At 47.1% G+C, this 24,542-nt stretch overlaps 1 protein-coding gene across 4 annotated transcripts in view; it reads right to left on the bottom strand.

Annotated features, from left to right (window-relative positions):
• SORL1 (sortilin related receptor 1) overlaps positions 1-24,542 on the bottom strand; it is a 282,584-nt gene that overhangs the window by 162,926 nt on the left and 95,116 nt on the right. For 2 of the 4 annotated variants that reach the window (XM_032167741.2, XM_058446961.1), the window contains exons 1-2: positions 17,473-17,828; positions 3-119 (exon numbers count right to left, since the gene is read on the bottom strand). In XM_032167741.2, the coding sequence (XP_032023632.1) occupies positions 3-119; positions 17,473-17,757 (402 nt within the window). In that variant the 5' untranslated portion in view covers positions 17,758-17,828. Of the gene's footprint in view, positions 1-2; positions 120-17,260; positions 17,419-17,472; positions 17,829-24,542 lie in introns of those variants that run through there. The other 2 variants (XM_032167742.2, XM_058446962.1) reach the window with 2 other exon arrangements.

Below are 24,542 nucleotides of genomic sequence, written 5' to 3'. Positions count from 1 at the left end.
ACATCACTGCTCTTGGGCCTCGCCAATGCCAGGCTATCTCGGGCCAAGGCCACGATCACGTTGCTTTTCTCTCCAGCCCAGTGCACCACCATCTGATTGTGGGAATCATTCAGACTAACCTGAAAGAGATCAATATAGGAATTAGGACCCACGATAAGTGATAGCCACACACATTCTAAATCAAGACTCTTTCCTCCTTTGTCAAGCAGAAACGATTAAGATTCTGCCATCTAAAGCATTTGGGCCAAGGTGGCCTCTTCCCCTCCCACCTCATGCATATTCTGTCACACTCAACTTCCCCACAAAGAAATATGAGTCCCCTGCTATTTTGGATGTAAACAGATTGTAGAAAAGCTTCTTGGGCTCTCATTGGCATAACCGATTCCTTTGATTATTTTCATCCTTTATGATACCAATCTCTGGTTAGTCTGATCCTTACTCTATGTATGACATGCGCTGGTAAGATTTTAAACTAAAGCATGGAAACGTTGCCCATGTTCAAAAAAAATTCATAGGCCAGAAAGATCACATGCTTTTCAAACTTCTGTTCAAACTATGTTTTCTCTGGCTTGGTGGTACTGTCATTCACTTTCAGCTGGTACTGAGAAAGGAGAGAAGTATCATTGTGAAGCTTTTCAAAATTATTTTTGAAGGGTCTCAAATAAGGAAATATTTTAGTTCTCAGACTTTTAGATTTGGTAAACCGATAAAATAAAAATGAAGAAGGCCAACAGAGGACTGGTTGGCAACTTCTATTCCGCCAAGTAAGGACATCACAAAAACAGGACTAGCTACTCTCTCAATCTCTTTCCTCTGCTTCCCGAGGACACCGCAGACTCTGGTCCAGGCTCTGGGGCAGCAGGTGGAATGTGAGAGAAGTCATCAGGGCCACTATCAGCCTGGCCCCCATACAGTCCTGTTCTCTTTCCCCTCCTGCAGGCTGCATTCAGAGGACTCCAAAGCCCCAGAGGAGGGCAGAGCCGAAGACGGAAGGAGCCTGCATCCCCAAGGAAAAGACCTCCGCTAACCAGTAGCACTCATCCTGAACTTCTCATAACCCGGAGCCTCAACTCAGCCACACCGCTGAGCCTTTGGGATTTGTCTGTTACGCAGCTCACCTTACAGGGCAATATGACCACTATCCAGAGTCACCGTCATTTTTTCAAAGACGTGTTAACACTGAAAACTGAGGAAGGATATCTCAGAATAAAGAACCGTTGTTTCACTGTATGGAAAACTACATTCCTTTTATTTTCTTATTTCACCGTTGGCTGACAGACACCTGTCTGAGGACTGGCATTTGAACACCTGAACCATACATTCCACACGCTCTGTGGAAAGCCAAGTCATGACAGGAATAACAAAAATTCTGAGAGCTGGTCAGGCTCGGTGGCTCACGACTGTAATCCCAGCACTTTGGGAGGCCAAGGCGGGCAGATCACCTGAGGTCAGGAGTTCAAGACCCGCCTGGCCAATACGGTGAAACCCCATCTCTACTAAAAATACAAAAATTAGCCAGGCATGGTGGCATGCACTGTAGTACCAGCTACTCGGGAGGCTGAGGCAGAAGAATCGCTTGAGCCCAGGAGGCAGAGACTGCAGCGAGCCGAGATCCAGCTACCATACTCCAATCTGGGCGACAGAGCAAGACTCAGTCTCAAAAAAAAATTCTGAGAGATGGTCCGACACTCAGAAGCAGGACAACACCCTGAAACCAGGAGCACAGGCTGCCTCTCTTGCTGAGCGACGTCTGAGAGAAGCCTATTCCACCAGCCTCCTCAACCTCAGCTGTCTCAGGCACACGTGGAAGGAAATCAAGCTTCTGGGACTCCAGCCCGCGCAGTCCACCCCACCCACGAGTAAGCCTTAGACTGATGACAGTTCAAGCCTGGGCCAACCTGCCCTCCAAGCTGTCTTCTCATCAAGGCTCTGCAGCAGAAAACCCACAGCTCCTTTCTCCTTCTCTCGCTTCCTCCCCCCAGCACACTCGAACTTTCCCCACCCACTCCTTGAGGTGCTCTCAGATGTCATCAGGGAAAAGAGAAACACCTGTGCCACATATTTGGCTGGCAGAAGGACAAAGCAGCTAATCCTTAACGACGTTACTTGGGGTTTTAAATACCTGCATTTAATTTGATCCAGGATCAAACTCTTTTTGAAAAACATTTGAAAGGCGACCTTACTTTAAAGAGAAGGACCTAGGAAAATATGTCCTTCCAAAATGTCTCTTCTCATTCCCGGATAGATAAGTCCAGGCAAGCACTAACAGAGAAGTGCAAATAAGAAATAGAAGTAAATAAATTATTTAATCCAGAACGCTACAAAGAGAAAGCAGCTAAAGGAATCTCCTCCGGTCGCTGAAGCCTTCCCTTTTCCTACTTTCTCTTTGCAGGCCAATCCTCTGGATCCATCTGGAGATCAGAAACTCACAACACAGGTGCCCTGGGAATCCCAGCTAAAAGTTTCCTCCCCTCCCAAAACATCGCACTCTTGAACCAGAGTGGGGATAGAAAACTATGCAAGTGTCAATAAAATAAAGGACTAGGAACCTAGAAAAAAAAAAAATCACCCACGTTCCCCTGGGATCTGGGATAAAAAGTCCTCAAATATTCAACTTGGGCATCCTCAAAGATGACATCAAAATGCTCCCTCTGGCAGGTAACACTCAGATAATGCTTTGAGTAGGTTGCAAAGCTTTCAGTGATCAGAGTGGGCAAAAGGTCTGAAGACAACTTGCTGAAATCGATCTACTCAGAGGACAGGAGACCTCCTCACCAATCCCAAGGCAGGTGAAAGGTGAGAAGAGCACCAATGGCAAGCCTCAAAACATCCAAGGGCTTTTCTACAAAGAAAACCTCCCATCCTGGCTAGCATGGCGAAACCTGGTCTCTACTAAAAACACAAAAAATTAGCTGGGCGTGGTGGCAGGTGCCTGTAGTCCCAGCTACTCGGGAGGCTGAGGCAGGAGAATGGCGTGAACCCGGGACGCAGAGCTTGCAGTGAGCCAAGATGGTGCCACTGCACTCCAGCCTGGGCAACAGAGCGAGACTCCACCTCAAAAAAAAAAAAAAAAGAAAACCTCTAGAAGGCAAGCCTGGTAAAACAGCTGTTTGTTTGTTACTTTGTTTCTTTTTCTTTTTCTTTTTTTTTTTTTTTAAAGAACAGCTTTTTTTATTAGATGTCCCTTTTACTCATAAGAGCAGACCGAAAAGGGGCAGCCCAGTAGGGGGATAAAATCCCTGGCAAGAAATGACTTGTACGAGGGCCACCAGGCACTCGCAGGAACAGCTCAGCTCCTTTGCTTGGCGAGATGTCAGGCACATCCTGGTCATGAGAATAACTCCCTGGTGAGTCACAGCTGATCCCCAAGGCAGCCCAGGTGCCCATCCCCCCACAGCAGACCTAGTTGCAGGAATCAGGAATGGATGCGCGCAGGACAGGGGAGCCAGCAGGCAGGCTGGCAGAAAGTAAATTTTATTATCAAGACATGCATTCTGCCCTCTGGCCTCACCTTCCTCCTCTGTCTCCACCTTGCCCCATCCGCACCCCCAAGGGAAAGAAAAGAAGTCAACAAAGCAGGCTTTTCCCGCTAGCTCTCCATGGCATGTCGCCAAGACACCAGCAGCCCAGGGCAGCCCCCAGCAATCAAGAACAACCCACACGTCCCTAGATCCCTTTACTTAATCAGTGGCTTCCAGTTTGTTTGGTTCCATTTCCATCCATCCCCAAGGATCTCCCCCGATCTCCCCCGATCTCCCCTTTCCTCCTCCTCAAGCTTTTTTCCATCGCCAATCCCCCACGCAGGTCCCACACCCAGAAGACACTGGCCTGGGAGTGGGTGGGAGGGTGGTTTTCCCAGGAACATAACCTTGACGTGCAATCAGCTATAACCACAACCCCGGGGTGTGAACAACCTTCCCTCTCCCCTCTCTAGCTCACAGGGCATAGCTGGAGCTTGATAAATGAGACACAATTAATTGGAGCTGTTAAGGCAGCAGGGAGGGGCTGAGTGCCTCCCCTCAGAAGGCAAACAGAGAAAAATTACATGCCACAGAAACCTCTGAACACAGAAACTTCATCATAAACAACAAACAGCATCTGGCTCATTGGCAGGTCGTTAAGAGTCAAGATAACTCCCCCCACCCCACCCCTCAAGATCACCTGGCCTAGGGGGGTCCCATGCCCCACTGAAGGTCAGAATCACCTGAGAGGCCCCACTCCATGCCTACCGGCTCTGTCGCCCTCTGCCTGGAGCCCAGGAATCAGTCTTTTTTAAAAGACACACCCAGCCAGGCATGGTGGCTCAGGTCTGTAATCCCAGCACTTTGGGAGGCCGAGGCAGGTGAATCACGAGGTTAGGAGATGGGGACCAATCTGGCTAACACAGTGAAAAACCGTCTCTACTAAAAATACAAAAAATTAGCCGAGCATGGTGGCACATGCCTGTAGTCCCGGCTACTCGGGAAGCTGAGGCAGGTGAATTGCTTGAATCTGGGAGGCAGAGGTTGCAGTGAACCAAGATCATGCCACTGCACTCCAGCCTGGGCGACAGAGCGAGACTCCGTCTCAAAAAAAAAAAAAGACACACCCCAACCCCAGGTATTTCTAATGCAGCTTCTTTGGGAAACAACGAATCTGGTTGATTCCCCTGCCTCCTGGCAGGAGCTGGAACTAAATGACAGTAGCTAGAAAGATGTACCATTTTTGGTGGGGGGTTTGTCTTTGGGGATTTGGGATGGTCATTAAGACTCTAGGATATACTGATGATACATGCTACAACGTGGCTGAACCTCACAAACAATATGCTAAGTGAAAGAAGCCAGATACAAAAGGTCACATATTGCACGACACCATTTGTATGAAATGTCCCGAATAGGTAAATCCATAGCGACAGAAAGCTGATTAGTGGTTACCAGGGGCTGGTAGATTGGAGAGGAGGGAATCACTGCTTAATGGGTAAGGGGTTTTATTTCAGAGTGATGGAAATGTTTTGGAAATCGTGGTAGCACAACATCGTGGCGATATTAAATCCACTGAACTGTTCACTTTAAAATGGCTAATTTTATGTAATGTGAAATACACCCAAATTTTTTTAAGGCCTCTAGTACCTACAGAGAACATCATATTTCTCAAGTGCTAATCAAGAACCTAGCAGCTTCCACTCTTAAGAAGTGCTCCTTTTATCTCATCTCGAGCCCTCATGCTACCAAAATATGCAGCTAGAATGAGTCACACAGGAGGCAGGCTGGGGACTGGGTCTCTGGCCAAACCAATCCTTCAAAGTGCTGTCAGCGGCATCTGCAGAGCCACAGCATCCGCACGGGCCTCCCTGTCCCCAGCTGGAGAAACAGCCGCAGGCCCAAGGCTAGTATCCACCGCCAGCTCACAACAGTGGATGCCACCCACACCTTGACTCACCTCGGCATCTTCATCAAACAAGTCCATATCACCCCACACATGTTGTCCCTCAGCCCCCTGCGTGCCCTGGCAACCCGGAGAGGTGAAATGATTCACCTCCTATTATTCAGAGTGAGGGGAAGGACCTGCTACCACCCAGTCCTCAAGCTCTGGGTTGTTGTAAATAGAGGGGAGGAAGTCAATGGCTTGGATGAAGGGACTGATTACTCATGCGTTCACTTGCGGATGAAGTAGGCACTGAGGTTGCTAGGTGCCAGGCACCCTGTAGGCTCTTTAATCATTTCTTACCTGTTAGCTCACACAGAGCACTTCTGGGGGAATTAGGGTTGCAAGTCTAAGCCAATGATGAGAAGTTTCCGATAAAACCACCGAAATCTGTATAGTTGTTGAGGCTTATGCAGGAGGTGGGGCCACTGAATAGAATGGGTCACAGGTACCCTTCTCTACACCTCTTTCAAATTGGCCAAACCCAAAGATCAGGATGTCCTAGACTCCCACAGCTTGCAGTCCTCACAACTCCTACACAGCCTCCTCCCAAAATACGGTACAAGGAGGACAAATAAAGTGGTCTCATTCATTTCTCTGCTTCACTAGCAGTGAAATACAAAGAAGCATTTTTAAAATTCTACAATATAGCATAAAACAAATATCCTGTCCTTCAACTGTGAGGACAGAAGGAGCCAGGCACTCCCCTGAACTATATGACGAAACTGAGGAAGCCAAAGACACCCTCCTGAGGTCCAAGGAGAACAAGGTTTTCCCAAACCATCCCTTTGCGTGGCCTAAATGCTAGGTATGCAAATTGCCTCTCACTGTCCCCTTTCAAGACTGTGTTCTCACTATATTTAGCAAGCTTATTATCCTCCCTGGACTCCTCACCTCAGAAGGAAAGCTGAAATCTAGTTTATGAGCACTCCCAGAAGAGAGGCTTAGTTCATGGAATGTCAGCTCACTCACTTGACTTTTGAGATTGCTCAAGATGCTTCACCCACAGAACTCCTGAACTATTTTGCTGATGAATTCAGGCTGCCCATTTTCCAGATGAGGAAACAAGGAGAGAATGACCTTGGACTAGAATTTAGCATTCACTACTATCTCCTTCACTGGAGCCATGACCATTCTACAGAGAAAAATACACATATGCCCTTTCCTTTCTCTTTGCTAAAAGGATGATAATCATAATCTCGCTGCCTTATAATATCAGTTTAGAGAGCTTATTTCCCTTTCTGATTGATCCTTGGCAGGAAGAACCTACCTACTGTTCACCTCTGTGTGCCACTCTGTCCTGGTGAACCCATTTTGTCAACAAGCGAATGTGCTTTGCTGTTTTGGGAGGGGCTCCCTACTAAAAAGAAACTGTGGAAAACTCTCTTTCTCATGAGCATATCACCCCTTAATTTACCAGTTGGTAAAAAAAAAAAAAAAAAAAAAAAAATGAGGAAAATATCAAAGCCAGAAAGAATCTCAGAGAACATCTAAAGGAAATGCTACATTTTGCAAACGAGATTAAGCTCAGAGACAGACTTTAAGGCAATGTGGTGGTCCTCTCTGCCTGAAAACACACAGCCCCAGTGCAGGAAACACAGTCAGAGGGAGCGCAGCAAGTACCCCCTCAAGAGAGCACACCCTAAGCCAGGACTTGCCCTACGTGAGGATTCCCCTATGAACCCAAAGCCACTTCTCACAGCTCTTCAGGATGGTTCCAGACCACCGACTTTCCCTCTGCAGCTTCACCATAAATAGCCCCTCACCTCGTTCAGTCAATAAGTGTTTATCAAGCACTAACTATATACCAGATGCTATACTAGGTGTTAGTAAAATGGCAGACTCACATCTGTAATCCCAGCACTTTGGGAGGCCAAGGTGGGCGGATCCCTCGAGCCCAGGAGTTCAAGACCAGCCTAGACAACATGGCACAACCCCAATCTCTACAAAAAATACAAAGATTAGACAGGCCTGGTGGCGCATGCCTGTAGTTCCAGCTACTAGGGAGTCTGATGTGGGAGGATCGCTTGTGCCCAAGAGATCGAGGCCGCAGTGAGCTATGATCATGCCACTGCACTCCAGCCTGGGCGACAGAGCGAGACCCTGTCTCAAAAAATAAAAAAGAAAGAAAAATAACACGATTCTAGGTCCTGCCTCATAGCTCTGAATATAGTAGGGAAAACATGCGTTAAACAACTAATTCCAGGAATGATGATTGAATTACTGTTGTTACACAGGGGACCTAACCTCATATCGGGGAGAGAGTGAGGCTTCACTGAAGACCTGACCTATGTACTGACACCATAAGGATGAAGAGGGAGGAGTTAGGGAAAAGAGGATGGAGAAGTGAGGCAGAGAACAGAGACCCAGACCTGAGGCAGGGCAGAGCAAAAGCCAGGAATGAGAAGGGCCTTGAGACTTGCTGTGTTTGAAAAATTATAAGATCAGTGTGGCCAGGAGAAAGTGGAACTATATGAGAACTCCAGGTTTTAAAGGTGGAGAAAAAAAGCACTGCAAAAAAGCTGTGGATCCCTGCCTGAGATCAAAAATTTCACTAGATTACTTAGGATAGACAAATATGCCTGCGTAAATCTGAAACAAGTTAGCAGTTAGTTTGAGTCTGGTTCTCTCCAGTCTACCACCTGTCTAACTATCGGTAAGTCACTTCACCTTTTCGAGCCTCAAGATACTCATCTCTGAAATGAGATGAATAATCATTCTTATCTTCCCCATTTTTCAAGATTGTCGTAAGAATCAAATGAGATGCAACCTGTGGATGTCATTTCATAAACTTCGACGCATTAAAACATCATTTCTTTTCATTACCAAATGCCTCTCAACCAAAATAAGCCATTCCTCACAAAACGGCTCCACATAAAACATTAACATTAGCGAAAGGCCTAAGAGCAAGCGATGACATATATAAAATGACAAAACACTGCATGCCTGAGTCAAGCTAGGAGCTCCTGCCTAACTGAAACTCACAGGCAGTTTTCTCCTTCATTCCCAGCCAAACTCTGAAACCTGGGGAAACCCAACCTCCAGGTCCCAACGCTCCAGCCCAGAGGTGACACTCTTTTCTAGCACTTTCCTAACTCCCAGAGAAAAGCATGTAAACATTACATCCCAGAACCGAAGGCCTCTATACCCTACCAGTGGCTTCTTCACCACCCTGAGAGAGAAGCTATAAACAAGACTAATGGAGAAGGGGGAGTGCATTAAACCCAATGGCTTGGCCAATTTCTCAGTAACAGGAGATGCCCTCTGGGCTACCAGGAGGTGAGGCAACAGGCGGACGTCCCACAGGCTCTGGTCTGCTAGCTAAACTCCCCCAGCTCTGTTTAGATAGCTCTTTCACCTCTAGCCAACTTTCCACATCCACTCCTTCATTTTTCTCCTCTAGAGATTGAAGGCCTTGTTTCTGCAGTAACCATCCCCCTCCACCCCACCCATCACCACCACCACCAACAGCACACCTTGCCAAATTCAGCAAACCATGTGCACAGTTAGCTGCAGATTTTTTTTTTAACCACTCAGTGAGAGAATTTCAGGGAACTAAATATACACAGATGAGGTAAGTCATAGGTACAGAGTTTCAGGTTACTCAATTAATTGAGCACAGGTTTAAAACATGCAAGTCCTTCCAAACACTTCCGGTTTCACAGGACACTCACCCCACTCTGTTCTGTCCCCACTCCCTGCCATCTCAGGCTCCTCGGCTGAGATCCTTGGGCAGATCAGCACTGGCCTTTCTTCCCAGGTCCCTGGGGCAGAGACACGTGGAACTGTCTCACATGTGTCTCCTGGGCTAATAGAGAAATGGGATCCTTAACTATCTGGGACCTTAACCCTATAGCTTGCTATCTCACAGGTACCTATTAAAGTCTTCCCAGCCACAGTCCCCAAGCTAGCCTTTCTCCACAGGTGGCTCTTAACCCAGGGCCCTCCAGGCTCAACCAGATCATACCAGCCTTTCCAATACCTCTGGTCACAGAGTTAAAAATTTCATCAAGGCCAGGCACGGTGGCTCACACCTGCGATCCCAGCACTTTGGGAGGCCAAGGTGGGTGGATCACGAGGTCAGGAGTTCGAGACCAGCCTGGCCAATATGGTGAAACCCCATCTCTACTAAAAATACAAAAAAATTAGCCGGGCGTGGTGGCGCGCACCTGTAATACCAGCTACTCAGGAGGCTGAGGCACAAGAATCGCTTGAACCTGGGAGGCAGAGGTTGCAGTGAGCCGAGATAGTGCCACTGCACTCCAGGTGGGCGAAGGAGTGAGACTCTGTCTCGAAAAAAAAATTTCATCATGACACTACACCTCAGCTCACCAGCCCACCAAAGTCAGAAGGAAATCATCTCAGTACCCCTAAAATATTAAAATCCCAACTGAGGGCCCACCCATTGATTCACCCCCACATTTATTTCACATAAGATTCACCCTAGTCATCTTCCCCCAGGGTTTCTACTCAACAGGCTAGTCTCTCTTCTAAATAATAGAGGTCACATCAGTTACCTTCTTCATTTAAAAAACCCCCAAAAAGGGGGGGAGATAATAAACAACATATTGGTCTCTACACGGCACAAATGCATTTGATATAGGTACATCTTTTTATTGCCCTTGTCAGCCACTCAGATTTGGGATATAATCACATCAGCCTGCCTTTCTGAGAATCCGTAGCTGTGTTTTGAATCTAATTCAGGGGACTGGAGATAAATCATTGTGAAGGGTCCTGATTTTCCAAGCTAAGAGCCTGCAGCAGCAGCAACAGCAATGGCATGCTAAGTTAAAAGGTCAGCCAAGAAGAGGGCGAGGTTTATATGCAAAGATGAAGACCACACGCCTGTAGTGTTTGTCTTCATGCCAATCTGGAGGGTTGAAGGGAAGAAAGACAGACCCAGCTACATCAAAGTAAGTCAACAAAAGCACAGGAAGCAAAGGGCAGGGCAGGGAGATGGCCCCACTGTTAAGGCACTGTTTACATCTTTCATTGCTAAACAGAACGTGCAGGGTCTGCACTCCACCTTAGCGAAGCCCGATACAAGTGCAGTGTTTGCGCAAGGCCAGATGAGAAGTGAAGCCACAGAGATGTGGTTCACCCTGTGAATAGTCAGCCTTCATTGACTAAGTGACTGACGGAAGGAGGCAACTGTGCAGAGACATGCCCTAGAGCCAACCACTGGACCCACTTGGCCCTCCACGGTCCCCCTGGTGAGTTCCTACCTAGGAAAGAAGGGCCACTGTCTCCTGACACTCATCTTGGCAGTCAGCAGCCACCAATACCTAGGGTCTAGACCCGAGCCCTCCACTCTTGCTTTTATTGCCCTGTTTGCGATGCCTACACGAGCAGGTCTTTGCAGGAACTTCTCTCTCGGGTGAAGCAGAGGTTGCCTACAGGTGGGAAGAAGAGGCCTCGTCAAAGCTTGTGCTGTCTACACAGTAGCCAAGAGCCACATGTGGCTATTTCGACTTGAAATTTGTTAAAATTAGATGAAAGACACTTCAAATCTTCAGTCACACTTGCCACATTTCACCTGCTCAATGGCCAGATCTGACTAGTGAACATGGTGAACAGCACAGATAGAGAACATCACTATCAAACAGAAGGATCTATTGAAAAGTGCCACATCAGAGGGTCCAGGATGCGGCCAGGAAGATAGGATCTTCCAGCTCTTGGCTAGTAGCAGTGCTATGGGCATGGATGTTACCATTATAATAAACAGTTACCCAGTGGATAACAGAACTTTGTAATTATTTTTTAACACACTATTGTACTTGTGATCGTTACGCAGTCCTATTTTTATGGAACCCACCATAAAATACACAAAGCATTGGTCATGTTACAGTTAAAAAATACTGAGCATCTCACAATAACATAGGAGGAAACTCAAATCTTGATCTTGCTCAGCAGCCCACTCTGCCTCTTCTGGTTTTTAGCTTCATCAGCCACTTCAGTGCTTGAAGGCCGCCCATGCCACTTCTTCGAAGGCCCAGGGTTCACAGGTCGATAAACCAATAAATTAGGTCGAAATTAACTGTGGCTCATTTTAAATTGAGGGAAATTGATTTTTGCATGTACGTGGCTAGACTGACTATACCATCTGCCAACAGAGTCTGGTATACCTAGAAAATGCATAGGAAGGTCCCATGCTCATCAACAGAGAATGCCTCATCCCCACAGCCCAGACCACCTCTGGAGAAATACTAGTCCCTGAATATTCAAACCAAAAATGCACTGAGCTCTCTTTTACTTTCCATCACATTTATTTAAATCCAAATAAATGGAGGAAAGGTCAACGTAATGCCCCCAGGTTTTAATACATTTTTATTCATTTAAAACATTTAATACATTTTTATCAACTCTCAATTATCTGCATCTGAATTACCGTCGAAAATTCTAAACTCCAAACTGCCTTTCCCTGAACACATTTAGGCCAGCCATTTCCCTTATCAATAGATCAAAGAATGCAAATTCATTTTAATATTCACCTAAGCAAAACTTAATTAGGAAGGTAAAGGAATGCTTTAAAAAAAAGACTAAATAAATACATAGCAAAAGCAAATAGATTATTTTTCGGATTACCTGCTCTCCAGATTATGATAAGACTGCCCCCTGTGTCCCTCCATTACAGTGGGTGGAACAAAGCTGGCTCCATCTGTCTCTGCCCTGGGATTCAACAATGACACTACAAAGATGGCTGTCATGTCTAAGGAGGAACAGACCAAAATCTGACAATGAAATGTTCCTACAACATCCGTCTTTTGCCTTGGGATGTTCGTTGCTATAAGGATCTGCCTCGTGGATCCCAAGTCTCAAAGCAATTTATTAAGCATACCATTAACTTCATCTTACAGAACATAGAGAAAACATTCTCGGAAAGAACACAAGTTAAAACCAAGATCCATGATCACTGTATTCTGATGCTCTTACAAGCCTGGACTCCACATCTCAAGGGAACTGTGCTCCAGCATCTCTCCAATTTACAAGGGGGCTACATCAGGCTGCTCTCCTGCTCTGCAAGAACGCTTGAAGTGAAAGGAGAATGAGGTTTTTCTCACCTGGCCTGGAAAAAAAGTAATCATCTATTTTATATTATGATACTTCAGGTAATTTTCTAACAATTCACCATCATAATATCACAAATATAATTTAGAGCTAAAGTTAATCTCATTATTCAGGATACCAGGGACTACAGATAACAGGAAGCCACTTATAATTCAAGTTTCAAATTTTATGTACATACATGTTGTACAAGCATAGACTGTTTCTGGAAAGAGATACAAAAATACTGATAACAATGGATGCCACCCAGGAAGGAGCTCTGGGTGAACAGGGGGCATGAGAGGGAAGGAAATTTGTCACCACATACTCTTTTGTACAAATTTTGTTTTGTAAACATGCACTACCTAATCAGACAGTTTTTTATTTCATCCCTTGAAATTCCACCACTTTACTCTTCTCACCAACCCCTTTCTTCCATTCCTTCCACCTCTCAAAGCCTCCACCTTCTGTGCCTCTAACCCTGCAAGCTGTTTATGAACTAAAAGTGGCCAGAGACTGGGCACAGAGCTCCCTAAGAAAAGATGCCAAGTGGAACCAGGAAGAGTTTTTCAAGGTCACATCCCTTATTGAGCCAACCCAAGGCCCCAAGCAACTCTTCAGCTACATAAAAGCCAACCTGAAGCAGCACATTCTTTGCCTTCTCATCTTATTCTGGAAGCATACAGGTCAAACATTCTAACTTCAGAATCAACCAGCCAATTCTTTCCCAACCAAGTGTATCATGGAAGAACCTACTCAAAAGAGATCTAAAGCTAAACGGTATTCCACCCCCAAAGGAGGCCCTTTGTCCCAGGGCCTTGTGCTGTAATAGACACTTTATTTTCAGTCTCAAATCAGGACACTGAATACTCCCTGGCCTCTAAAATGTAGGAATTATGAAGAGAGAGCTTGTTGGAAGGAAAATAAACCTGTAAATCCTGTTAGGCTTTGTGCTTCATTCCAAAGGATTTTTCCCCAAAACAATACCATTAGCATAAACCAGAACGATAGCCCTAAAAGAGAGGATTCTGTAAAATAGAATTCAAGCTCTTCATTCAAAAGAACTCCCATATAGCACAGGAAAATCGGGGCTCCACTGTTGTAGGCCATGCCGCTTGCATCCTCACTACCGAATCAGCCATCTCATTTTCACTATCCATGTGTGAGTTCACTGTATTCCTCCTTATAAATAAGTTTTATATAATGTGAATGTGCTTCCTACCCTCCGGGCCTCTCTTCTTCCAGGTGCACGGCTGGTCCACAAACACTCATTAAGGGCCTCCCAAGTGCCAGGGAAACACAAGAGAACTTGATCCATGCCCTCAAGGAGCAAATAGGAAGATGAGACAGTTGAGCAATTCTAACACAAGGCAGTAAGTGCTGCATCCAAGCTCAGAAGAAACTCTTCCCACCATAGCCTGAGAATACCAAGGGGTATTCCTTGGATGTTAAAGAATGGAATAAGAGCTTTCCAGGCAGGGACAAGAGTCGGGGAAGATCATTTCAGGCAGAGGAAAAGGCAGGCATGATGGCGCAGAGAGACAGAGCTTATGAGAAATCAGGAGGAAATTCAGTGTGGCATGAATTAGGGAATCCCTCTTCTTGGACTTGGCCTTTTTAAGAAGGGGCTCAACTTCTAAACTTTGCCTTTTTTTTTTTTTAGATGGAGTCTCACTCTGTCGCCAGGCTGGAGTGCAGTGGTGCAATCTCGGCTCACTGCAACCTCCGCCTCCCAGGTTCAAGCGATTCTCCTGCCTCAGCCTCTTGAGTAGGCAGGACTGCAGGCGCCCGCCACCACGCCCAGTGAATTTTTGTAGTTTTAGTAGAGACGGGGTTTCCCCATGTGGGCCAGGCTGGTCTCGAACTCCTGACCTCAGGTGATCTGCTCGCCTCGGCCCCCCACAGTGCTGGGATTACAGGCGTGAGCCTTGAACATGGGCAGAAAAGTCCTGATATCTGCCAGCAAATTATTTTCACCACTACAATCACATTTCAGTATCATAAATGTGCCTTTAAGTAATCATGGCAGAAGCCAGTCTCCCCACCTTAGAGAAACTGAGGAGGAAAATGGTCAAAATAACCAAGCCTAGTTTACCCAAAGGGTTAGCGAAGCAGAGGAAAAAGGACTGACATCGACTCTAGCCCAGGGCTCTTTCTCAGATGCAAGTATTCCCCTGAGAAAGCCTTCCCTTCTCTTCTCCCTGAAGCTGGTGGCCTTAACATCGCCTCTAGGCCTGCTTCCTTCAGGCAGCTTCTGCTTCCAGCCCTAATCTGTGCTGCCAGTGTCCTCTTAACCTCACTCAAAGGTCAGAGGGCAAGAAGCTGGACAGTGTCTGAGCCCACCACCCCTTATCTCTCCATCTCCCATGCGCTGCATGTCACATAGCCCGTTATCCCACCATTGTAGAGTTGTGGCTGGTTTCTTGTGACCATGTTTCCTGGTTCCCGTCCTGGTACATTGACATGCCTGTATCTGCATCTGCTTGCTCTCCTCCTTAAATTGTAAATTTCCTAAAAGCAGGAATGAAATTTTATTCCCCACCTCACTGCACCTCCATAGAACCACACTCAAGTCAAGCAATACTGTTAGAAAACATTACCATTCCTTAGGTTTAAACGTTGAAGGGGAAAGCGGTGGGTACAAAGTGGAACTTGGCTTAAGGCTAAAAGTAGGACCATATAATTTATTGTCACATCTTGACACTTTTGAGAGTGAAGGGGGTGCTATTCATAACCACCAGAGACAACTTAGAAACCAGGTCTGCCCCAGGGAAACACAGAGAGCTAGAAAGATCATTCCAAATAGACGTCAGTTACTCCAGGGTTCCAAGAGGGGCACCTCAAACCCCTTCAGTCACCAACCTGTGCTTGCATTCTGAAGGGTCTGCACCAGATAGAACTTGTGGCAGAAAGCCCAGTACGGGGAAGTTCTTCCTTTTATCCGACTCAAATCCTTACAGATTCAAATTAATTCCACTTCTTATTAACCTCAGAGCAAGTGGCAACAATGGCATAGGAAGGCAGCCACAGAGAAGAAAAATCTCACCCTTGTATCCTCACCCTCCGGTTAGGAATTCCTCATTATGAGTTTAACTGCTAGTTCTCCATCCTTCAGCTGAACCAAACTCAATCTGGCTGGCCCAGAAACTCAAAAGCCCAGGGTTTGGGAGTCACTCCCAATGAGAACACAGTTCACGTCCAACCTGCCCCACATCCCCTGGAGCTTTTCATAAACCAAACCCAAGAAAGAAATGGCACGTGTACGCATATTTTTGAAACCAGAAAGCTTTTTCCTCAACCTAAACTATAGCTTCAGGGGACCTGAGCACTGGGAGGGATTGTCTCCCACCGGCCCCCAACTGCCAGTTCCCAGAATGCTGATTCAAGAGCACAGCAGAGCTGGGCTGACTGGGGAGGCCCAGTGAAGAAGTGGGCCCGCTCCTCCTCCTTCTCCCACCCTCCATCAGCCCCATGCTGGTGTCGCTGTTAGAGCAAGGACCTTGATGACTTCTTTTTGTTCATACACATATTTGTCATATGCGGTGGGGCGGGGGGGACAAGGATCTGGGCCCAAGAGGAACTGAGCATGCAGGTTCCTGCAGCCTGTGGCCACCATTAGTTACATGCCCTGGGGCACACATTCTTGCCCAGGGACCAATAGTGGAGGGAAGTCCAACGCTCCCACCCACTCACCACCATCCTTTCCCCCTTTATACCGGATCTATTTTATTTTAGAAAGGAGGTATTTAAACAGCATTGCATAAAGACAGGGTGACTGCAATCAAGCAAAGGTCACTGAGACAATGCAGACAAAAACTAGAGAGCAGGCCACCTTCCCGGTATGACCTTGCACTAGTCACTTCACCATTCCACACTTCAGTTTCTTCACCAACAAAATGACACACTAGGGTGATATGTTTATAAGGTTCGTCCTGGATCCAAGCGTTGAACATTTAACTCTATATTTCCTGCAGAAATGGCTAAAGTGAAATTAGTGAGAAAAGGCAGAACTCAGGGTAATCTTTTATTAATAATTTCTACTTTAAAAGGAACAATTTGACTCTAGAAAACAAGTGTATTTACCACCTCCTCTGGTCCTACTTTTTCTCCCCCACCGACCTTATACTTTTGCTGATGTCAATCTTAACTGCAGGACTGGGAGTCTCATGAGGCAATAACACGGTCAAATTAATTTTGCCAGTGCTGATGCTAACCTACAAACTCCATCTGCAATTCCTCGCAGTAAGTCTGACCATAAAAGTGAAATTCACGTTACTTATGATCTAACAAACCTATTGCCTGGGTAAAAATAAATCACTTACAGAATAATAATGCCCACCAAATTTCCTGCAGTCATTTCAAATCTCCAAGTGCCATGAGGGGTATTCCTCTCCAAAATAAAGTTATCCTGAAAGGGGTGGGAGAGTCAGCATCTTGAAGGGTGGGTAAGAAGGAATGGAGAGCATCTCACACCCTCGTCAAAAATAAAAAATTAAAAATTCAGCCCTTACACACGCATACACACATACACACACCTCTTGTCTGACTGTACAGAGATAGTCGACAAGCTTTCAGGTTTGCCCACCTTTATTGTGCTGATAATGCTAAGTGTGGAAACCCCCATCTCGTGCTGTTCTGTGTAAGTGTACCGCAAACTGCAGGGTGCTCGCCTCCACTGCCAACTGATGATACACTAAAGAAAGCCCGTTTTTTATCCAGATGTAAAATGAAGCTGCACCCCTCCTATACCTGCCGGAAACTACATCTCTGTGCACACACCCTGGGGTAATACGCACTGCACCCGGCGAGTTACCTGGAATACGTTTACTAAATCGACAGGAAGAAGGAAAGATCAATGCGATTCAAGTGCTGACGGTTGTACTCGTGAAGGAAAAAAACAAATGCAAGCCGGGAAGTCCCCAGTGGTGCCTGCACCTAGGAGGCGACTGCAACGGATGGATGCGGGGGTGAGGAAGTGCAGGGAGAGGAAAAAACTGGAGGGAGGCGGGTTGCAAAACTGCTCACCTGTCCGTACACCTTGATGGGCTCGGGCTGCAGGGCAGCGCTCCGTTTCCTCCGGAGCGGCTTCTCGTCCGCGCGGCTCGCCCCCCTGGCATCCCCGCGCGCCCACAGCCGCAGCTCGCGCGGGTCTCCCTGCACCACGAGGAAGCCCCGGTCCTGGGGCAAGGGCGCGCTGCCGCCGTGCAGCCTCTGCGTCCAGACTTCGCAGAGAGCTCCGGGCGGCAGCAGCGCGACCAGGGTGAATAGGAACGGGAGTCGCGACTCCCTCCTGCTGCTCCGTGTCGCCATGTTCGGGCGAACGCTACTGCAGGTGGCGCCGCCGCCAGGAGAGAATGTGCAGCGCGAGGCCAGAAGAGCCACTGGGCCGGGGCCGCGCGCGCCGCTCCCGGGGCTCCAGGCCGCCCGCGCCGCTCCGGGCCGCCCCGCTGCGCCCGCCGCGGCTGCCGCCAGGTCCCGCTCGGTTCGGCGCGGCGCCGTCACGTGTGAGGCTCGCAGCGCGTCCCCTTCGCGCACTTTCTGCGCTCGGCGGCCTCGGCGGCGACTCCGGCCCCTCCCTGGCTCGGGGATGGGGAAGTTAAGGCAGCGAGCGCCGGCGAGTGTGCGTCCCCTTCCCTGGCGGGCACACCTCCTTGTTCTCCCTGCAGGAATGAAGAGTTGCGTGGGGCTCGCTCGTTTTCTCTGGAGTTAGTTGCCGCCTATACAGGGTCGGGTCGAGGTCGTCCTAAACCGTGGCCACTTTCCTGAGTGCACAGCCCGCAGTCCCGCCACAAGACCACCTCCCACCGCCGGTCCCGGCCTCATCCCCACCTCCGGGGAAGAGCCCAGAGCCACAGAATTAGCTCCTAGAACGCAACCAACAAGTAAGAGTCCAGATGAACCCGCTCTGTTGGGAAACACAGTTTTTCATCTACTCTGGTCACCAAAATGTATTTGCAGGGGCCACAGCAAAAACTACCCTTGATCAAGCTACGTGCCCCCGCCTGAAGCACAGCAAATAAACATCCTGCACAGAGGCAGTAAAAACAAAGGTACATCTGACAAAGAATGCACCACACCTGGACGATTATTACACAGCTATACAGGGTGTGCTTGCACGCACGCATGAATACCTGTGCGTGGCACAGGGCCCCAGCGGCAGCTTGCTTATGATCTCTCCAAGGTGACCAAGCACTGAGCCACCCTGCCTCAGCAGTAAAATAGACACACTTACCAGTCCCTTCAACCCACAGCTCGGAGCTAAGCAAACACCCACAGAGGAGGGAGGACACACTTTAACCCTACGTTCAGCTTGACGAGCCAAACTCTCTGAACCACAGGAGATAAAACTTCTGCCATGGAACTGCTAAGATACGCCCAAGGAAAATATTTTTTTTGCAGATTAGTGAGAGCAGCCGAGGTCTATGTACTACTGCAACCTTTCCTATTTCATTTTATGTTTCATTGCCCTGTGGACTCAGATCCTGGTTTTTGATAAGAATAAAGACACAGCAAGCAGGGCTGAAAGGGAGACTACCTCTATAGTTGCATACAAGCTGCTGTTCAGGGGAAGGAAGGGATGGTCAGTTCAATTTTCTAAAAATGTTCCTCATCTCCAACAAGCAACCGTAGCCCGATTCCTACCCCGGCCCACTCTAGTGCTTTTCAGTTAGCTTAGCAAAGCCCCCTCCTCTACCCAGGACTACCACTGACAACCTGCCAGAAGCAGGCCAGCTTGCCTCATCTCCCTGAAGCCAGCATTCAACCACCCTACCCTACCCCATGCCAGACTTGCTGGGGACCACTGCCTCAGGTTCTGCTCTCTCACACCTCCTCCCACACCCGATTTTCTCCCCAAGTCAGATGATGTCTTTCTGTCCATCTCAACATAATTACAGAACCACCCAGTTCTCCCCACCAAGCAAATCTTGCATTCTCTATGTTAACTACCCTGCTTTGTTCATTATACATCGTATACAGGTATCAAAAGATCACACTGTTCCCAGTGTGATGTTATTGGGGTGCCTTCATCCTGCACCCCAACTTTGATGTTATTTCAGAGGGATGGAGGAAGTGGTAGCTTGTTTACAACCCAGAGCTGGTTTTGAAGCTGAGAGGAACGCCTTGCTCATATTGTGCAATTCAGCTCTAACTCATATATATAACATATATATTCATTATATACACATATATGTCAATTAAAAATAATAATGCAAACAATCCTGCATCCTCCAAGAAAGCCACTGAACCACTGTCACCTCCCACCCCTCATCTAGATCAGCTCTGTCTGGTCAGCATCACCTTACCAGGAATGGACAACCCCATGGTCTCTCAGGACCAGCAGCAAAGATACCTCTACTCCCATTTAGCCCTCAAAGGAAAATGAAGGGAATATGGCTAAAGTGAGAACATCCTGTAGACGATTCAATTATTGGGGTTTTTCCAACATATATTTAATGAGAAGCTTCTCTACAAGAGCAAATGTCAGAGTCCCAGCTGAAAACAGAGACAGGAGTCTCCTAAGTGTGGATTTGAAGATGGGGATCTGTTTGCCCACACAAACTGCTGGCTTAAGGTTCAGATGGTGCCTTGCACAGAAGGACTAGTAGGGCAGGGCCAGCTACTTGCTCGTTTTGATGTTGATTTGCAACTTGAATGCTGGAGAGTTGGTAAGAATATTCAAACATGGTTGATTTACTCCGTGCAAGCCCTGCTATCTAATCATTATCTAAATTCCAAACCATTCTCAGGTGGATAATCAGCAACCCCCCAAGACTGTGCCTGCTGCACAACTACAGAACACAGTGGAAGACATGCTGAATTTTGAGTCAGCAGGTTGACTTTCTAGCTATGGGGACTTGGCCAAACCTCCTTAGAGTTTCAGTTTTCTCATCTGTAAAACAGGGATCTTAATCCCTACCAATCTCACAGGACTACTGAGAGTATCAGATGAGGTAAGTATATGAAATAGCTGTGCAAATTTGTGTGAAGGCCTCCAGAGAGAAATAGTGCATGCAGGTGGCATTAGAGACATAGATTTTAGTCCTGGCTTTGCAACCAAATTATTATGTGATTTTTGTCTTATCATCTTGCCTTTCTGGACATTGATTTCTTCATAAGTTAAATGAAAAGACATCTTTCAGCCCTGACCACTCCCAAACCTTCAGGACCCCCACTGGGTCGTGAGATAGGAGCAGCCACAGGCAAGGTCACCCAGGACAGGAGTTAGAGCTGAATTGTGCAATATGAGTGAGGTGTTCCTCTCAGCTTCAAAACCAGCTCTGGGTTGTAAACAAGCTACCACTTCCTCTGTCCCTCTGAAGTAACATCAAAGTTGGGGTGCAGGATGGAAGACAGTACCATATCCCCCTCTGTCCCAGCTTGCATGGCCTTGCCGGGTGCTGCCCAGCATCATGACGAAAATCAACATGCATGGAAATGTAATGATAGACTCACAGCTGTGTATAAAACAGTCTTAAGCCTGTTGTCAGACTTTAAACTGCCCTCCTCTGTCCTTCTGCCCATCCTAGAACACTGGAGATGGAGGTAGAGGACAAACACACAGAGGTCACAGTGTTCCACATTTTTATCCAGGTGGAGTCATGTTTAAAATAGCAGCAAGGACAGCCACGAAGAGGAAAAAACTCCCCAAAGCCTAATTTGACTTCTTTCTGTTCTTTCTCTTCCTGTGGCCTTCTCACATGCTCACCTCCTGGCTGGCCAACTTCTATTCATCCTTCAGGTTTCAGAGCAGCCTCCTTAGGCACCTAGGTTAGGTTACAGCCCTCACTCTAAGGCTCTAGTCCGCTGTAGCCTTTGATACTTCCTCTCTGGTCACTTGCTTAATCTCCATCTTCCTCTTAATCTACAAGCAGCAGAATGACAAAACCAGTCTATCTCATTCAAGTCTAAATGCCCAGTGCCCAGCATACTCTTGGCACATGGTGGCACTCAGTGATATTTATAGGATGCATGCATTTAAATGAAGGTGAGAAGTGACACCACCTTTGTCCTGGTGGCAATGGTTGGTTAAGGGGCCAATGTAGTTGAATCTCAGATCTTTTCTTACCACCATCTGCTTCCCACCTCGTTTTTTTCCCCCAAAGCAGGCCTCTCTGAGTCACGCAACCAGACCAGAGTCATTAAAGCAGAAAAGGGACTTCCCTGCCCTTAGGATAGTAAACATTGTTCCCTCTTCCATGTTACTTTGGCCAAATAACTACCATTTACCTCACCGGCTCAGGCAAAATAGAAATACCCGCCTGCCCCCAAAGAAATAACTCCTTCTCCTGCTGTTGCCAAAATCTACTTCAGTTAGGAAAGCGTCCAAGATAATTGATGAGGTTTAAAATACAAATGCACCCAGAGCATAGAATAAGTAACTTATATTCTCACTCTTGATTAAATTAAATCCAAAGAGGAGTTTCTGGAAATAGCAGTAACTTATTTTGCATAGCAGTGATTTACATTTGCATAACATTATAACAGCATTATCTATCTCATTCCATCGCACAGCAACCCTTTGAAGTGGGCCAAAGCGAGAATTATTGTCACCCCCATTTTACAGACTTTAAGCATTGAAATTCAGAAAGGAAGACTATTTGCTTTGCCTAAAGTTAAACAGGCTTGCTAACTTACTGTTAGTAAGGGATAAATTTGAACCCAGTCTCCCTTTTTCTGCCACATCTGATACCTCCCTTAGGAAGAGAAGAGCTGGTATTTCAAGTCCTGGGTATAGTGGAACAGGCGGAACTAGGGCAGAAAGAAGGAAAGGGAGTGGCTCTAGGCCTCACCTCCTTCACAACTCAGCCCTGCCTTAACCAGCGCGGTCTCCCTTCCTAGGTACCTAGCCTAGATGAGATGCTATATCTGCTTGACCCACACGCCCTGATTGGGACAAGTTAGCAGTAATGTTACAGTTACAAAGCTCACAAGTCCGGTCCTATTTTCTATACTTTTCTAGGAGATGAATTTAGCGAGGGATTTGGTTTCCAAAGTGTTTCAAAACCTGTGAGAGAGCGCGAGTTTTAGAAGGTCCCTCAGACAGGCGCAGTGACTTATGCCCTTAATCCCAGCACTTACGGAGGCCAAGGTGGGAGGATCGAGACCAGCCTGGGCAATGTGTCGAAACCCCACCTCTACAAAAAATACAAAAATGAGCCAGGCATGGTAGCACATGCCTGTAGTCCCAGCTACTTAGGAGGCTGAGTAGGGAGGATCGCTTGAGCCCAGGAGGTCAGGGCTGCAGTGAGCTGAGATTGCACCACTGCATTCCAGCCTGGGTGACAGAGAGAGACCCTGTCTCAAAAAAAAAAAAACCCTCAAGTTTTGGTTCCACTGTTTTACCCTTGTCTGGCCTTCATCCCTGCGTAACTCAACTTCCTGAACTTCTATAACAAGAAAGCATTTAGACCTTTCTCACAAAGTGTGTGAAGCGGGAACCTAGAAGTTTCTTATAATTATGTAGACCCAAGGACAAACCTCCTGACATAAGACAATGGGTTGCTGAGGGTCCCTAGGAAAGTACCTCTTTCCCTGGGAATACAGAGGAGTAGGACTCCCCCTCCTGGGTTTGAAGTGAATGAGAAGAACTTAAACTGAAGATTATTTGAAAATCCCTCTGTAATTACATATCAAGGCTTGTATCCTCTTCCCTTGAGGCCTTTGCAGTACATTCACTGCGGATGCATGCGGTAGGCACAGACGAGCCTAGGGATGTGACCAATCAGCTTGGACACAACACAATTGAAATGTGATGCTTTATTTCAGCAGAGGCCTCTGCACACTCTTAGGGCCAGCAAGACAGGGAAAGCAGACAGTCACACTAGCTTTTTGGCCTACCTCTCCTGGATACTTTCCTTTTTTTTTTTTTTTTTCTTCTCTTAAGACAGAGTTTCTGTCACCCAGGCTGGAGTGCAATAGTGCGATCTCAGCTCACCGCAACCTCCAGCCCCTGAATTCAAACGATTCTCCTGCCTCAGCCTCCCGAGTAGCTGGGATTATACGCATGTGCCATCACACCTGGCTAATTTTTGTATTTTTAGTAGAGATGGAGTTTCACCATGTTGCCCAGGCTGGTCTCGAACTCCCGACCTCAGGTGATCTGCCCACCTCGGCCTCCCAAAGTGCTGGGGTTACAGGCATGAGCCACCATGCCTGGCCTCCTCCTGGATACATTCTAACAGAAACCTAAGATCCCCCAGACCGCTTTTCCAGTCAGAACAGATCGAAATGCTCTCCCTTCTGGCCTTGTTTATTCATTAACTAAAAGGCCACTTCTTGACCTCTTCCTCAATTTCCCCCCAACCACCCCTAGAGGCCCTGAAACTTGCTTTAGGCCTCTTTTGAGACGTTGATCATGTTCTGCCTTCCGTTAGAGCAACCATTTTGGTACTTATGTCCTTTTCTAAATTGTAATGATGTCTTGGAGTCTATTCCCCGTCTTGTACTTAACAGAGACAGACTAGATCCTACAGAAATGAAATGAAAGTGAAGGGAGTGGTGAGAGGGAATTACCCCCACCCCCGCTCCTCACACCCTTCAGCAGTTGGTTCTGGAAGGAGGAACAATTTTGAATCAATGCTCTGGGAAGACTGAATTTTCCATTCTAGCTTTCACTCCGAAGAATGGCAGAGAGACCTCTGAGGGCCTGTCAGCACCAGGGGAGCCAGCCTGAGCAAGAAGGGGGTCTTTTCCCTGCAACATATTTTTATGCATGTCCTAGTCATCATCTGCCCAATAATAGGTTCAAATGCCTATAAAGGACACAGCCACTAACTGCAAGGAACTTGAGAAAGAGAAGAAAGATAAACATGAAACTAGCAGAAATATGTAAATACAAAACGAATTCCGTCTTGGGGGGAAAAAGATGAGTACTGGCTTTGGGGAGGGTGATGGGCAAACTCTCTGGAGAATAAGACGTTTTGAGCCGTGGTTTCAGGTGTGTGTGTGGTAGTTGGGATGGGACAAGCAGAGAAGGCTAAAGTGCTCTGGTTCCAGGAGGAAGCAGGAAGTTATTTTCAGCGTCTGAGGAGAAGGAGGAAAGGTTTCAGGGTAGAGTGGCAGTAAGGTAGGGTGTGGGAACAAATAGGTGGGGT

Source organism: Hylobates moloch, unplaced genomic scaffold (assembly GCF_009828535.3).
Source record: "Hylobates moloch isolate HMO894 unplaced genomic scaffold, HMol_V3 SCAFFOLD_11, whole genome shotgun sequence".
Taxonomy (NCBI): Eukaryota; Metazoa; Chordata; class Mammalia; order Primates; family Hylobatidae; genus Hylobates; species Hylobates moloch.
Note: the sequence above shows the minus strand (reverse complement) of the source record. Positions and strands in the feature narration are given on the sequence as shown.